Source organism: Astatotilapia calliptera, chromosome 3 (genome assembly GCF_900246225.1).
Source record: "Astatotilapia calliptera chromosome 3, fAstCal1.2, whole genome shotgun sequence".
Taxonomy (NCBI): Eukaryota; Metazoa; Chordata; class Actinopteri; order Cichliformes; family Cichlidae; genus Astatotilapia; species Astatotilapia calliptera.
In genome coordinates, this window is record NC_039304.1 from 40,031,008 (window position 1) to 40,047,627 (window position 16,620).

A 16,620-nucleotide genomic window follows, 5' to 3' on the forward strand; every position below is an offset into this window, starting at 1 on the left:
GAACAGTATCAGATCACACAGCATCTGCAACTTCGCTCAGAACCTTAATACTGCTGCTATCACTCTGAGCCCTGATGGAGAAAGAGTAGCAGCTGTACAAAAACAAAACTGAAGTAATAGTCTTTGGCGCCAAAGAAAAACGATTACAGGTCACCAGAGAACTTCAATCTATACATCTAAAAAACACAAACCAGGCGAGAAATTTGGGTGTAGTGATGGATGCAGACCTAAACTTAGAAAAACACATTAAGACAATAACAAAGTCAGCTTACTATCACCTCAAGAATATATCAAGGATAAAAGATCTGATGTCTCAACAGGACCTGGAAAAACTAGTCCATGCATTCATCTTTAGTAGGCTTGATTACTGTAACAGCATCTTTACAGGTCTACCTAAAAAATCAGTCAGACAACTACAGCTCATTCAGAACTCTGCTGCTCGAGTCCTCACTAAGACCAAAAAAGTGGACCACATCAGTCCAGCTCTGAGGTCCTTACACTGGCTGCCTGTCCGTCAGAGGATAGACTTTAAAGTTCTGATGCTGGCCTATAAAGCTCTGAATGGTTTAGGACCAAAATACATCAGTGACCTCCTGACCCAGTATGAACCTTCCAGATCCCTCAGGTCATCTGGATCCGGTCTTTTATCAGTTCCCAGAGTCAGAACCAGACACGGAGAAGCTGCATTCAGCTTTTATGCTCCTTATATCTGGAACAAACTCCCAGAAAGCCTCAGATCAGCTGAAACACTCAGTTTATTTAAATCCAGGTTGAAGACTCACCTGTTCTCAGCTGCATTTGAATAAAGCACCAAATCCACACTTTTAAGCTTAAATTTCAAAACTTACATTAACTACTGATTTTATCTACTGTTCTGATTTTATCTGTTTTGATTTTATATACTGTTGTTTGTTTGTTTGTTAATTAGTTAGTTAGTTTATTTGCTTGTTTTATTCAATTTTAAATCAGGCTTTTTATTTGTTCTTGTTTCTAATGTCTCTGTAAAGCACTTTGAATCACCTTGTTGTTGAATTGTGCTATACAAATAAACTTGCCTTGCCTTGCCTTACCTCTGAGCTCTCGTCTCTCTGATGATGAACATCCATAACTGATGTGTTCACTTCTCCCTGCTGAGCAGACTCCAGCTCCATTACTGTCTGAAACACACATGGAGGACGTCAGTGCAGGCAGCACAGTCTCTGAAATAACCTCAGTAGTATCTATAACACAAAAAGGTTTGTTGAACATTTTTTCTCTACAGTGCAAAAACTGTGAGATGACTCGTGACTCGTGGCAGGTCTGACTCATAGAAACACGATTACAGATCAGGAACGTGTTTCTCATCAAAGCCGTCAATCATCAAAAACTTGTAAAACCATCTGACCGATCCTGTCAGGAGGCTACATCTGCAAAACTACAAAATGAGCCACATAAAGAAAGTCAAATCCAAAAGACCAACACAGCTGAATAGATCAGGTTGATATTTACTGTTTGTATAGAAATTATAAACCACTCAGAGTGTTTTTTATTGTCTCTTTATCTCTGCAGTAGAACCTGGCAGTGAGCCTGAGTTAATCAGAAACCAGAAGCTGGATGATCACAGAGTCATTTCTGATAAGTGCAGGTGGACAAACACTAAACACAGCATTTACTGTAAAGGTCACCCAACAAAACATAATAACAGCAAAGCGACTTGTGATCATTTGTCAAAGTTGTCAGAGTTTAAAAGACAGTCTGGATTCTGCAAACCTCCTTAAAGTTAGAAAATAAACACACACCAGCACAGCCGACAGGAAGGACGACTTTCAATGAAAACTACATGTAAATATTTTAATATGATAAAAAAGCTGCTGAACTGGAAGCTCAGCTTCCTGTTCATGAACTTTAAGACTTCAGGCATGTTGTCTCGTTGCATTTTTGGACGTTGCCCGATGTCCTGTTGGCATAAAATAAACACACTCTGAGAGTTTCCAACTTGACCAAACAGAAGTTTCCATACAATGATTATTATGGATATATTATTTCTGACTTTCTCTGTCTGCTGTGTTTCCTGGATTTGTGAGCAAACACAAGAAAAAAGTGCAGTCTGTCCTTGTTGAGTTTCTTAGTTTGATTCAGTGAGAAGAGTCTGGAAGAGGAGCTCAGGAGGAGCAGGAAGGAGGAGGGAGGAGCAGGAAATAGCAGTAGTTTCACTTTGTCAAAAGGAGGACTGCAGCTCACCTGTGGACTCCACCATGATTGTTTGAGTGAGTGAAAATTCATTTACTTCTTTCTTTAACCAGGTTTGTCACACAGTTCTCTTATTCAGCCTTTAAACAGACAGATCTGAGTCTACAGTTTAAAACACAGCGAATACAACGTGATGATGGGAAATGTGGAGCACTGCTTTCATGATTTAAATCTGGGGTCAAGCAGGGCCCGAAAGTGGTGCTTTATAATAAATATGATGATAATAAGAACTGAATTACACATTCAAACGCAGAGCTCCTGCTGTAACCTTCACTCTCTAGGTTTTTCCTTTTCTTCACTCATCTCAGATTTCTGGCACAAACATGTCGTAAACAACATGAGTGATACTGGTGTTGGTATGTGATTCATATCAGCATGATGGGATTGATGCTTTAGTTTGTTTCTAAAGGAAACGTGTCTCCACATGTTCCCTGTTTTGATCTTTACCTGTCCTGTGATCATGTGACAAAAGGCCTGAGAAAATAAATTTAAGCTGCAGCGAGTGAGAAAGAGGAACACGAGGAGGTGCATTGAGGTACCTCCACACCATGGAGCTGAGTGGAAAACAGAGCAAACAGCGATGTGTTTGCTTCAAATTCTCTGCTGTGGCAAAACCACCGACCTCAGACATGAAGCCTGAAAGCAAAGCTCCAGTTTGATTTGAAAAGCCTGTTTAAAAACAAGCTAGCCCTCTTTAGCACGCTGTTGTACTCAAACAACAAAAGTTTGGTGATTACGCTGTGCCTTAAAGTTTTTTTTCTTTATGTTGTGACACCAACACCTCAGTGTTGAGTAAAATGATGCGTAGCAGAGAGTTTGACCTTTGACCCGAGGATGGAGCACTCCTTCCAGGTGCCAGATCTGCATGTGGCCGTGTTAGCTACAGCTAAGCTAAGGCTGATATCATTTTTATAAATGTTTACATTAAAATAATCAGTTTTCTTAATATGTGCATCCACATGTTGTTTACAGACAGATTCTGGTCCTTTGTTCAAATATAAACCAGGAGCCCCAAACTCTCAGAACGTAGGGTAATATAACACTAACATTAATGCCAAGGAGGGCTAGTCTCACCCAAAGTGCTTTAGAGACGGGCACATTTACACTCCAGGTGTCTAAAAACAAACAGTTTCAAAATGCATTGAAAAGCTCAAAGGTGTGATTTTTCCATTATTTCTAATAAAAAACAAATCTCACAGTGATTTAATGATCATTCAAATGTGTTCACAAACTGATGTTTGATCTCATGAATCCTGGCACACTGCTCTCCACCTTTAAAACTTGATATCGTGGTACCAGTATTTACTCAGTACTGGAAGATAATCCAGTTCTGCATTGTCACACACTGCTAGAAAGAAAGGAGGGAGCTTTGATAACCAAGCTCACCACAGCCAGGTGTAGCTCATGAAATAAAGCACAGCAGAGAAACCAGAACAGACACAAGCAGGCAGAGTGTGGGAGTTTTTTTTAAGGTGGACTTGGACACAATACGAACAGGCTGTGTGGGCGTTGTCTGTCTTGCCTGGAGGAGTGAAAGGAGGAAGTCTCGGCTGAATCCAAAGACGTCATGTTTGAAAATGTGTTTCTGTGCAGTTTCCATGGTGACGGTATTGACATTTATATCCCTGAGTACTGTCTGTCAGCAAGCTGTCAGTTTGTTTCTGACATGAAGGTGTGCAGTAAGGCCGGGCTGGTTCCTCTCATGCAGCAGTTTCTCTGCAAACGTCTCCAGTTTAACAGAACGATATCTCTTTACATTAAAAGTTCTTAAACTCATAGTTTCATAAATATTGATCACATGTTAGCAGTTAATCTTCTCTCTACTGCTGTGAAACACAAAGAGAGAATCTAACCTTTTATCACCCAAGATTCAAGAGACAAGATTCAAACAGGCCGTCTGAACTTATTTTATTAAGTTTTGGAATTAAATCACAAAATTCTCAGCTTTCAGGAGCCATTTGAATTTTCTCACTGGTCTAAAATGTCTGATGAGTTACAGTAACGTGAAGCACACATGCTAAAATCTTGGCGGAGCTGATTTGTCTGCCTTGTTAAACTGTCTGAGCACAGAAAAGCAAAGGACAGATGCACCAACAGGTCAGAACGTCACTTTATTTAAAAAAAAAAGCCTCCTGGTCGGAGAGCGTGTCCTATTCTCAGTCTCCTGATGACGACTGGACCCCCGACTCTCACCTCTCCTACTTTCCTTTGTTCAGTCATCCTCCTCCTGGATTTCCTTCCACCTCATCAGCAGTAATGACTGATGCTGACCTCATCAGTCTCATCACCACCCTCTTCTCCAACTGTAGTCTCAGAAAAAGTCCACTAGTTTTCACAAACCTCAGAAGTTACTTTCCTGCCAAGTCCACACATGAATTCAGAATAAAAAAAACAACAACAGAGTTTTCAAAATCTCCTTAAAGTCATTTAAAGGAGAAATAAGTAAACTACTTAATGTTTATGCTTCCTTGTTTACTTCCCTGCTGAGTCATTTAACAGGGAGTGTCCTTTTTCCAGCTATAAAAAGAGAAACTGTGTCTCTGCTGCTCCGATAAGGAGCTCTGTGACTGGTTTTGTGAGACTGCTATTCACACTTGAATGAGAATGAAGCGACACTGCATTGGATCTTCCCTCATCCTTAAAGTGCAGCTGTGGATAATCTGCTGAAGGTAACCACTAACACTACTAATGCTATCATCACTGCACTTTAGAGCTAATGTGAAAGAAGCAGCTCAGGCTGTTAGCAGCAGCACGGAGCCCTGATCTGTTTATACAGCGTTCGAACGACGACCAACTGTCATCAATCGAGACTGGAGATAGCATGAATGACTGTAATTCTTCTGCTCTCATTACATGAGTGCACACACTCATTCTGAATGTAAAGTACATGTGTAATTTTACTTTTTACATGCCTGTGTAATTTTATGTAATTAATATAAGAAGTAAAGCTCACAGGGCGCACACGTCAGCCACAAGCACAGGTGAGCAAACTCAGTATGAATCCATTAAAAGTTTGCCAGGCTCTTAATACACAGCAGTGATGATGTGGCCTGTTAGCGCACAGTTAACCGGAACAGATCCAAACATGGATAACATTTTAAAAGCCAACAGTAAACAGCATGCAACGTAGTTAAAGAGGTTTGTGCAACAAAGGCGGGGCTGTGAAATTACTTTTAATGTGTAGCTGATGATAAGCCAAAACATCTCCATCAGCTGGATGCAGGTTATGATACTGCAGATGTGACTTCACTGACCTGATTCACACATTTTTGGAAAAAATATATAAAATAAAAAAAAAAAATTCTTCATGGATCGTGTTAAAGCGTTCAGACACTTTTATCTGTTTATCTATTTTTGCATTTGGTAGCGATGCTGTGATGCTTTCATGCTGCAGCTCCTCTTTACTTCCCACGGCCATGAACTCAAGCTAATCCTCGTTTCTTCTGTCTGCTCACTTAAAATGAGCGGTGTAGATTAGATTAGATTAGATGAAACTTTATTAATCCCTCGGGTGGGTTCCTCCGGGAAATTCGGTTTCCAATAGCAGTTACAGAATGTGAGCAGAAATATACCACATATACACATATATAAATACAGAGTATACAAAAGGGATAAATGGAATAAATAGGAATAAGAATACAAAGGAAGTGCACATTTCAAGTATTGTCTAGTAGAGTCTAATTGTAAGTAGCAAATAACTAATCTGAAAGGGGCGTTTCACAGATCTAATGACTCTTCAACAAACATCCTTTGCCATTAGTAACAGCCACTCCAGAGATGTTTGCTGCAGGAAACTACTGCTCTGCTGATTTAGCACACAAAAGAAAACAATCCATGGAATTCCAGTAATGATTTCATCACTGAGTGCGCTCTGTCTGCTGGTTTGTTTGTGCAGAAACAAGAAATATACATGAAATATGTATAAAGCAAGAAAAAAGTTACAGAAAATCATAAGAGATAATATAAACTATCAGTGGAAAAACCAAATGAATGCACTGATATTCTCGTCACAGCACAGTCAGAGGTTTCAGTAACGACGGCTCAATAAGATGCACATATAAAATGTTTAAGTCGCCTGTGAGGAAAACAAACATAATCTGAGCAAATAGTTTCATCTCACACGTGCAGGTATTCACCACCACTCGTCCAATTAAACTCTTTGTGCGTAAATTCCACTAAGAAGCCATCGTCCACGCCGCCTTCATAGTACAGAAAACCCGGGTTAAGCGTGACGTCGCCTCTGTGGAGAAGATGAAGATTAAATGAAATCCTGCTTCGTAGTACAACAAAGCAGGATTTGATCTTGTCCACAGAGGCCTTTGTATTACAAAGTAGCATTTCAACTTATCTGGCTAACTTCGTGGTTAACTCTGGGATTTTTGTACTATCGGGGTAAATATCCCATGGTTACTTATCCAGATGAGAGATCAACCGGTACAAACTAACTAACCGATCAATTTTATGGAAAATAACGTATCCATTCCTGGAAGATCCCTCAGTTGTGTGTGGATAGTAGCATTGCCTTAAATCAGGGGTGGGCAATTCCAGGCCCCGAGGGCCGGTGTCCTTCAGGTTTTAGATCTCACCTTGGGTCAACACACCTGAATCACATGATTAGTTTGTTACCAGGCCTCTGGAGAACTTCAGGACATTTTGAGGAGCTAATTTAGCCATTTAAATCAGCTGTGTTGATTCAAGGACACACTAAAACCTGCAGGGACACCGGCCCTCGAGGCCTGGAGTTGCCCAACCCTGCCTTAAATATTTCATTAGTGAATAATGTCTGTGTGCATTTAGAGGCAAGTCTACATACGTTCATGCAGCACTTTTAGCACTAAAATACTGCATTGTAGCTTTTCCTGCTGATTTACTTTAACCTTCTAGGACCCTGCGTCCACATATGTGGACATCACATTTTGGGTTATTTAGACCAAAATACTCAATTCTGCTCTACAAGAGCTTGATATCCACTTACGAGGACATTATACTGCTACTGTTCTATTGACATTTTAAACTAATATCCTCATATGTGGCTCTTATTTTTCATAAAAACAAAAATAAGGTAAAGAAAATCTGGTAATTCTTTGTTTTTACATTCATCAGGCCCCAATATGCCAAAATATCAAAGAGAAATAAAAATGCATGCCGTGGAAGAGTTTGGGTCTTAGGAGGTTAATTCTGTTGTGAATGGCCATGACAGACCCGGTGACACATTTATGCTTTGCAGCATTCTTTATTAACACTCAGGGTTGCTGTGCATACACACACACAGAGCTGCAGCTCTCCCGCTGCCGGCTAAACATAACCAACAACAATCACAATGAAGGACCCAGTGCCATATTAAGTTAGCGGGATATGATTGCGAATGCCGTGCAGGGGTGTCTGCTTTCCCTGCACGGCCCACCACATCTGTATTTGTCATGGTTGCTGTGTGGCAGGCAGGCAGGAGTGGTGGACCCAAAATGCAGAACTCAAACACGGAAGTGAAACTAAAAGCGCAGCTTTATTGCTGGAGAAAAACATCGTACAAACTAAACTCACCAAAAGGAAACCAAAAGTCAGAACAGAGGAACCAAGGACTGAAACACTGGAAAAGAAAAACTAAACTGGAGCAGGAGACTAAACACTAGGAACATAGAAGCAGAACACACAGCTAGTAGAGGGTACGACGCAACACTGACTCAGAGAAACACAGGGACTAAATACACTGGGAAGTAACGAGGGGAATGAGACACAGAAGGAGGGCACAGCTGGGGGAAATTAGAACTGATGAGACAAGCAAAGCAGGACACATTCACATAAGACACGGACCTACAAAGTAAAACAGGAAGTATCACACAGAGACGCGAACTTGACACAGTGGAGACAGCAACTAAGAAACACAGAGACATAAACCAAAAGGCAGAGGACTCTAAGAACCGAGAGACACAGAGGGGAACCCAAACATGCAGACACAGACTTACACAGAACAGAGGGGACACAGAGAAACATGAAGGGCAAGGGATCGAAACTAGAAACCATAGAAACTCACACCAAGTACAATAATACAAAAATCACAAAGAACTAAAACGCTGGGTCAGGAGACCCAGGACCCTGACAGTATTATGTGTTTAACCTATTCCTGTTTTTATAATCTTATAAAATAAAATACTATAATATATAGCGCAAGCTTCCTCCAGGCAGGTGTCAGTATACTTATCCATGTTTGTGAATGGTTGTTGCCAATGGAAACCCATCCATACTTAAACTGGAAAACCTGGAGTTAACTTAGTGACGTGAATCCAGACATCACACAGCTATTCTGGGTATGTTGAGCCAGTAGTACAACTTGAGGTACTTTAAATAGATTTTAATATAATGTAATGTAATAATGTAATCACTGCTAAGATACTTTAGTAGGATTATAACTTCTCCTTGAGTTAAACACCTGGTAAGATTATAATCTTTAAAACACACAGGATAATCCTTCCTGCTATTGCCAATTACATTTTATTTACATAGCTCCAAATCACAATAACAGTCGCCTCAAGGCACTCATGAGGATCATTGTTGGTGTTTCTCATAGTGATTAACTACGAGAACCAGGTTTGTCACACAGGTTTGACTTGCCAAGCAGAAGGTTGCTGGTTTGATTCCAACGGGAAATATAAATGCTCTTGTGGCAGTAAAGCTTTAAAACTGTGCCAAATGAAACACAGCGGTGTGTGAATGATGTGGTGAACCTTTGTAACAAAGGTCTTTTTTGTGTATCTGTGGGGATGTTCCTGCTGATTACATTCTTAGTAAATCACTAAGAATACACCACTACTCAGCTAGTCTAAACTATGGAGTAGTCATTCAGGTATCACTTTAAATTTAATGTTCAATGTCAGACTGTGTGAAGTGAAACCACCGATTACATTTTTCTACCATAAATCCTCAAATGTCACTTCACTGTGCAGACATGTACATTATGAACACATTAGGTCATAATTTGAAGTGAAGGGAAAAAAGCCTTTTAAATAACTAATCTTCTTACAAAAGATGTTCATGTAATGTTAAAACATCTCATTTGATCTAATATTAAGTTAGCCGTTTTAACATCTAAAAAAGAAACATGGGACTGCAGCATGTCTACAGTTCATGACAAACATCTCTATAAGTGACCACAGCTAAATGTATTCACAGCCAATTGAACAGAGCTAATAATGAGGGGCTACAGCGTCATCTAGTGGCAGATGGCTGAAGATGCAGTGGGAACAAAAACGCATATGTCATAAGTTTACTTTTAAAAAAGCAAATGTATTTACTTTACACATAATCCATCCATAAATCCTGTTGACTACAAAATATTTAAACACATTTACTATTATAAGCAAATATATTAGACATTAAATTCAATGATGCGTTAAAGGAGAAAAATAAAATGAGGAGAGATTCTCAGCTCTAACTGAAAATCGAACTCCTGTATTTTCTATTGTTTTGCAGAACCCACATATTTCATGTCATCCTGTGGAGCTTTATCAAAGATGTGCTGGCTTCAGTGTGAAATATGATGTCGTTGACTAAATCACAAGAAACCCAAGATCCAGCCTGATTGTTTGAGGGATAATTGGATGCCAACTGAATCAGAGTAAACTCAGCTTCTCTGGGATATTTAGAAAATAAGCTCATTATGAGACTCTGATGTTGAAACCCACAGAAAACAGAAGATGGATGCTGTGAAGATATTCTGCTGGACTCTGGGGTGTGTCTGCCTCCTGCTGCCTGTAACTGCAGGTGAGATTTAAGTGTCTTTGTAAAGTCAGGAGCACCTGCATCACCTGTGTGATAGAAGGTGTGTTGGCCAATCACAAGCTACACTGAACAAAAATATAAACGCAACACTTTTGTTTTTGCTCCCATTCCCCATGGGATGGACGTAGAGACCTAAAATTCATTCCAGATACACAATATAACCATCCCTCCCAAACAGTGGTCACAAATCAGTCCAAATGTGTGGTAGTGGGCACATCTGCCATATTGAGATAATCCATCCCACCTCACAGGTGTGCCACATCAGGATGCTGATCTGACATCATGAGTAGTGCACAGGTGTACCTCAGACTGCCCACAACAAAAGGCCACCCTGGAATGTGCAGTTTTGTCTCACAGCAAAATGCCACAGATGCCACAAGCAATGAGGGAGCGTGCAATTGGCATGCTGACAGCAGGAATGTCAACCAGATCTGTCGCCCGTGCATTGAATGTTCATTTCTCAACCATAAGCCGTCTCCACAGGCGTTTCAGAGAATATGGCAGCACATCCAACCGGCCTCACAACCGCAGACCTCGTGTAACCACACCAGCCCAGGACCTCCACATCCAGCAGGTTCACCTCCAAGATCGTCTGAGACCAGCCACCCAGACAGCTGCTGGAACAATTGGTTTGCACAACCAAACAATTTCTGCACAAACTGTCAGAAACCGTCTCAGGGACGCTCAACTGCATGCCCGTCGTCCTCATCGGGGTCTTGACCTGACTCCAGCTCGTCACCGTAACAGACTTGTGTGGGCAAATGCTCACATTCGATGGCGTCTGGCACGTTGGAGAGGTGTGCGCTTCACGGATGAATCATGGTTCACATTGTTCAGGGCAGATGGCAGCTGAGAATGTCCCAGTTCTTGCATGGCCAGCATACTCACCGGACATGTCACCCATTGAGCATGTTCGGGATGTGCTTGACCGGCGTATACGACAGCGTGTACCAGTTCCCACGAATATCCAACAACCTCGCACAGCCATTGAAGTGGAGTGGACCAACATTCCACAGGCCACAATTGACAATCTGATAGACTCCATGCGACGATGTGTTGCACTGCATGAGGCAAATGGTGGTCACACCAGATACTGACCGGTTCTGGGACCCCAGACCCCCAATAGCGCAAAAAACTGCACATTCCAGGGTGGCCTTCTGTTGTGGGCAGTCTGAGGTACACCTGTGCACTACTCATGATGTCAGATCAGCATCCTGATGTGGCACACCTGTGAGGTGGGATGGATTATCTCAATATGGCAGATGTGCCCACTACCACACATTTGGACTGATTTGTGACCACTGTTTGGGAGGGATGGTTATATTGTGTATCTGGAATGAATTTTAGGTCTCTACGTCCATCCCATGGGGAATGGGAGCAAAAACAAAAGTGTTGCGTTTATATTTTTGTTCAGTGTAGATATAGTCTGATGTCAGCAAAGGAGTTTAAGGGGAAAAAGTGAAACTTTGATTTAATGTGTGACATTTATTTATTAATCTGGTTTCAGGTTAACCAATCAGAGGATGGTGACCTCTTATCCTCTCTCTGATTGGCTGCTGTAGAGGCGAACAGTTCAAACTTTGACTTCTAACCTCTCTGTTTTGTGTTGTTACCGCTTTCAGATCAGAAAATCATCGCAGCCAAGTCTGGACAGAACGTCACATTGCCGTCTCGAGCTCCAAATGAGAACAAAACCATCACAGTAGTAGAGTGGAGCAGAACTGATCTGGAGTCAGAACATGTGCTTTTGTACCGAGATGAGCAGTTTGAACCAGAAGAGCAGCATCCATCTTTTAAGAACCGGGTGGATCTGCAGGACAGACAGATGAGGGATGGAGACGTGTCTTTGATTCTGAAGGATGTGACGACTGCTGATAGTGGAACATATGAGTGTCGAGTCTTCATGGGAGGGAAAGAACGCAGGAAAAGAGCTCATCTGAAGACTGACCCCATCAGCAGCATCTACCTGAGTGTTGTTGATCCTCCAGGTGAGTGAGCAGAGCTGAGTGTGTGTGTGATCAGCGGTGAAGCTGCTTCCTGGTTGTTGATGTTTGTTTCTAAAGATGTTGTTGATGAGACTTTGTAGAAAGCAGCTGGTCTGAGTGATGTGATCAGAGTGCAGTAGATAATGTCTGACAGCAGTTTGAAGAGGAAATGGATTCTGTTCTGTTCTTCACTCATCACCTACCTGACAGCTGACACCTCACACCTGTTTCTCACCTGCAGGTCAGACAGAAAGACGTGCTGGACTGATGCTCAGTTTGTCACTTGTTGCTGTTGCTGCTGTTGGTTTTCTGATCTACAGACAAGGATCACCAACCTGTCTCAGAGTTTTCCAGCTGATTCGTGAGTCTCCTGCTGCTGTTTCAGCTTCTCAGAGGTGACACAGATCATCCAGTGGAGAGACACACGAGGACATCCTGAATTTGTTGTTCAGCATCTTTGTGAAAGATGTGAACATTTTCCTTTGGATATGATGGACTTTAACTAAAGATGTTTTCAGTCCAAAAGTCTTTTTCTTCCTGTTGTTTGGTGCAAAGCATCGATGATCATCTCAGAAAACATTTTCATCTGTAATCCTGGTTTCAGGTGAAAGTTTGTTTTTGGCTCCTCACTGTCCTGATGAGCTGCATGAACAACAACAGGAAGTCAGTTTGTTCATGGGAAGTTTGGACTCTTTTTCTTTTATAAAACATATCAAATATGCAAATTACAGACGTGTCCTGTTTCTGCTGTGAGTGTCGCTGTTAGCTCGTGACCTCCTGCTGAGCTAAAGCCTCAGACTGTTTCTGTAGTTTAAATAGACGACACATTTACTGACAAGAAACTGTGCCACCATCCTGGAGCATCGGGCTCTTGTCAGTAAATGTTACCATTCCATACAATAGTTTATGTAAATGGCAATTTAAAAACAACACATGGCTGACCAATGTGCTTTACAGCAGAATGATCAAAAACACAATAAATACATGATGATAAAATAACAGTCTCAGATACCCACTGAGTCAAAAGCCAGAAAATAAAAATGAATTTTTAACCTGGATTTAAAAACCACCACTGAAATGTGGAGAGGAAGATCATTCCAAAGCTTCAGGCCCACAACAGAGAACGCTTGGTCTCCTCTGAGCTTCAGCTCTGATTTAGGGTCTGAGAGCAACAGCTGCTCAGCTGACCGGAGTGAATGAGGGGGGGCATAGGGCTTCAGCAGATCAGACAAATATACAGGCACCAGACCATTTCAGGATTTAAAAATCAGTAAAAAGGTTTTAAAATAGATTCACATTTTAATTGGAAGCCAGTGTAAGCAGGCCAGAACCGGAGTAATATGCTTAAATTTTATTTTACCAGTTAAAAACTGTGGCGCAGCATTTTGCACCAGTTGCAGGTGTGACAGGGTGCTTTGGCCAACCCCTATTATAAGGGAGTTGCAGTAATCCAAGCGAGAGGTTATAAAAGCATGTATGAGAGTTTCCAAATCACGCCTGGAAAGAAAAGGCTCAACCTCCGACAGAGTCTGAGGTGATAGAATTTATGTTGCCATCAAAACTAAGTGCAGAGTCAATCTTTACCCCAAGATTAGTAATCGAGCTCTTCAGGTAAGGCTCTGAGTCTACTTTAGTGCAATCGACACAGCTGATCAGCAGAGGGAGGTGTTTGCTCTTATAGTGCAGTGTGACTGTGAGCAGACCTGCACACACTCAGTGATTATGCATTCATACACTATTATTGATGACATCTTTATCTCTGTGCAAAATGCTCCATTATGTCCCGGAAAGCATTTTTCTGAGTGCAAGTTCTCATGGGTGAGTGTTTCCACTAATCACCGAATGTGGAAAAGACACCATGTAGACGTCTGTTCACAACCATATTCATTGTTATTGTTTAAATAATAATAATAATAAAGGCAAATGAATGATCTGATCTTCATTTCTCACTTTGTAAGAGAGGGTCAGACCTGACCTCTGTTGTGTGTGGAAGAACCGTCAACATGTTAACTTACTGTCGTGATGCAAACAGCTTCAACCATTGAGATGACGTCATCGTTTCAACCATGTTTGGTGGCTGGACGCTCTTTTCATGTTGCACTTTAATGTAAGATAAATAAGGCAAATACTTCATTTGAAGCCTTCCATAGAATGATGGCATTTTAATTATGGTTATTAAATACAAACATTTGTGATTAATTTTTGATGCATGCAAAGCAAATATTTTGTCCCATCTGGGCCACTGGATTGTTTTTTTTTCTGACTTTGTCTGACTGGACCCACAGTGTATGAGGAAACACGCTGGTCTTCAAATGCTGTCACATGATGGTTTTATTACTTTTAGACTTTAAGTTTAGGTCATTCAATTTATAATCCTTTTGAGTTGCAGTCTATAAGCTCCACCTCCTTCTTGATGCTCCCAGTAGACACATGCTGTAAAGCGTGCCTCCAGCTTAAGAAGTGTGGGCATTTCCTCTCAGCAGTGCGCTCTCTGTGTTTTGTGGCTCACAAGGTCGAGGAAAAGATCCCTTCACCTGTCCTTAGCCAACTTCGACTGATTCCTTCGCTACAGCCCTTTTTATTGTCAGCAAGCAATTATTCATGAATATGCAATTACAAATACACGTGACAGTCTTCAGCAGGCATATCTGAACAACATCAGCGTCTGTATTCTGTGTGTGTATTTTCAGCCATTCCATACATAGACATATGACCTTTCAATGAACTTAACGTGTGTGTATGAGGTATGCAGAAAAGCAGAAGTAAGCGTCTTGCTAAACTATAAAAACTTACTTGCAATAGGTCATATCTCAAATGAACATTTAAAGGTGTGAAGTCTTGCACTTTATAGCTTTAAAGCTATAATGGAAATTATAACATCGAGGCTGCTTCCTCTCATCTCATGGTGCACAGAGCGTGCACAGAATCCTTATGGGACCTGATAAGCATAAGATATTTTATCAGCATACAAATATATTTCTAAGCATAAATGACCATCTTAAATTATTCATTCTAACAGCTCTCATAAAAAAACCAACTGGAGAGTGTGAGCAGTACAAGGTAGGCTGGGCAGCTCAGCATCACTCATGGCCTTTATCATATTTCATGCGTTGTCCCGGAGCACTACGTGGACGGACGTCTTCAGTAAGCTATCGAAAGCAGCTGCATCGGTTTGGCTGGTGTACGAGCCCCTGAACGACTTTGCATGTAGTGTCACTTGATGACGAACAAACTCCTCATCAATCCACTGCACCGTTAAACTGAGGAGTGACATCTGGGACACACTGCTTGTCCAAATGTCTGTAGCGCAACTTAAGGCTGAAATCTCCTGCATGAGGTTATGCACGTGTTTTTTTTTACCTTTTCAAAAAGGTTTGGCACCATTACATCCGAGATGTATGGGCGGCTGGGAATTTCATATCGCGGCTCGACTATGCTGAAAAGACGGCGAAATCCTACGTTTTCCACATCCAACAGTGGCTGGTCATCCAGAGCGATAAAATGAGTCAGAGCCTCTGTTATTTTAACTGCTCGTGGATTTTCTCTTGACATTTTTCATCGCTTTTCCAAAACCTGACTTAAAGTCGGCCGTTCTGGTCTTGCGTTAGCCTTAGCAAACTCGGTGTACTCCAGGGCATGATGTGTCCTCAGGTGTTTTATTAAATTGCTTGTATTGAACAATGTACTGTCCTTCCCTCCCCTGGACACCTTACCAGTACACAGTTTGCACTCGGCCTTGCTTCTGTCACATTTACAAATTATGAAGTAAGTCCACACTGCTGACATTTTGTTTAGCATAGCTACAGCTACCAGTCTCCCTCGCCTAACCCCCTAGCGACATGTCAAAATTCCAAAAGAAAGTACAGGCTACCCTCTGATTCATGAAATAAGTTGGTTCATGGTATCGCATTTTACGGGATTTGCCCCTGATACAGTATCAGTATCAGTGCATCCCTAATTTTAAGAAAAGAAACATGAGCTCATTATGAATTTGATGACAGCAACATATCTCAAAAGAGTTGGGACAGATGCAACAAAAATAGCTGGAGAAACATTTTGCAAATAATCAGGTTTAATAACTGCAGCAGGTGAGTGATGTGCTCATCATCAATGTCCAGCACTCTACTGTATAAATTGTTCCAGGTTTAAGTAATTACATCCATTCTGCACATTGCTGCTGTTCCTTGGGACAGGGCGTTGAAATTGTCATCATATTGTTCAGGGAGAGCTGAGAGAACTGCATTAATGATGTAGGATACACAAAGTTAAAATACTGTTTCCATACCAAACTGTATCTTAGAATTGGAATTAGACATTTTGGAATTGTAAAACTGATTTTGTCATAGCACGGCATTTTGTCAAGGTCATTCTTTGTGGAACGCAGGAGGGTGATCCAAGATGCAGGACTCAGAAGACGTACAAGCTCAAAACCCGATTTATTAAAGAGATCTTACTAAATACACAACAATACAGGTCAGGAGAAAATACTCCAAAAATCTAATTCTTTCCCCCCCAAAACACCACAGAACAAGGAGTGACAAGTGACACCGCCATGAGGGAGAATGCGACAAGGAGCAAGGATATTCACTGCCATGCCTACAATAACAAACAGAATGCAGCTACGTTACAA

At 41.3% G+C, this 16,620-nt stretch overlaps 1 protein-coding gene across 1 annotated transcript; it reads left to right on the forward strand.

Moving 5' to 3' along the window:
• Positions 1-9,747: 9,747 nt before the first annotated feature.
• On the forward strand, positions 9,748-12,389 carry LOC113014682 (programmed cell death 1 ligand 1-like). The gene is made up of 3 exons (XM_026156360.1): positions 9,748-9,987; positions 11,628-11,993; positions 12,232-12,389. Exons 1-3 carry the CDS (start codon positions 9,921-9,923, stop codon positions 12,387-12,389), a joined length of 591 nt encoding a protein of 196 aa, XP_026012145.1. The 5' UTR covers positions 9,748-9,920.
• Positions 12,390-16,620: the final 4,231 nt, after the last annotated feature.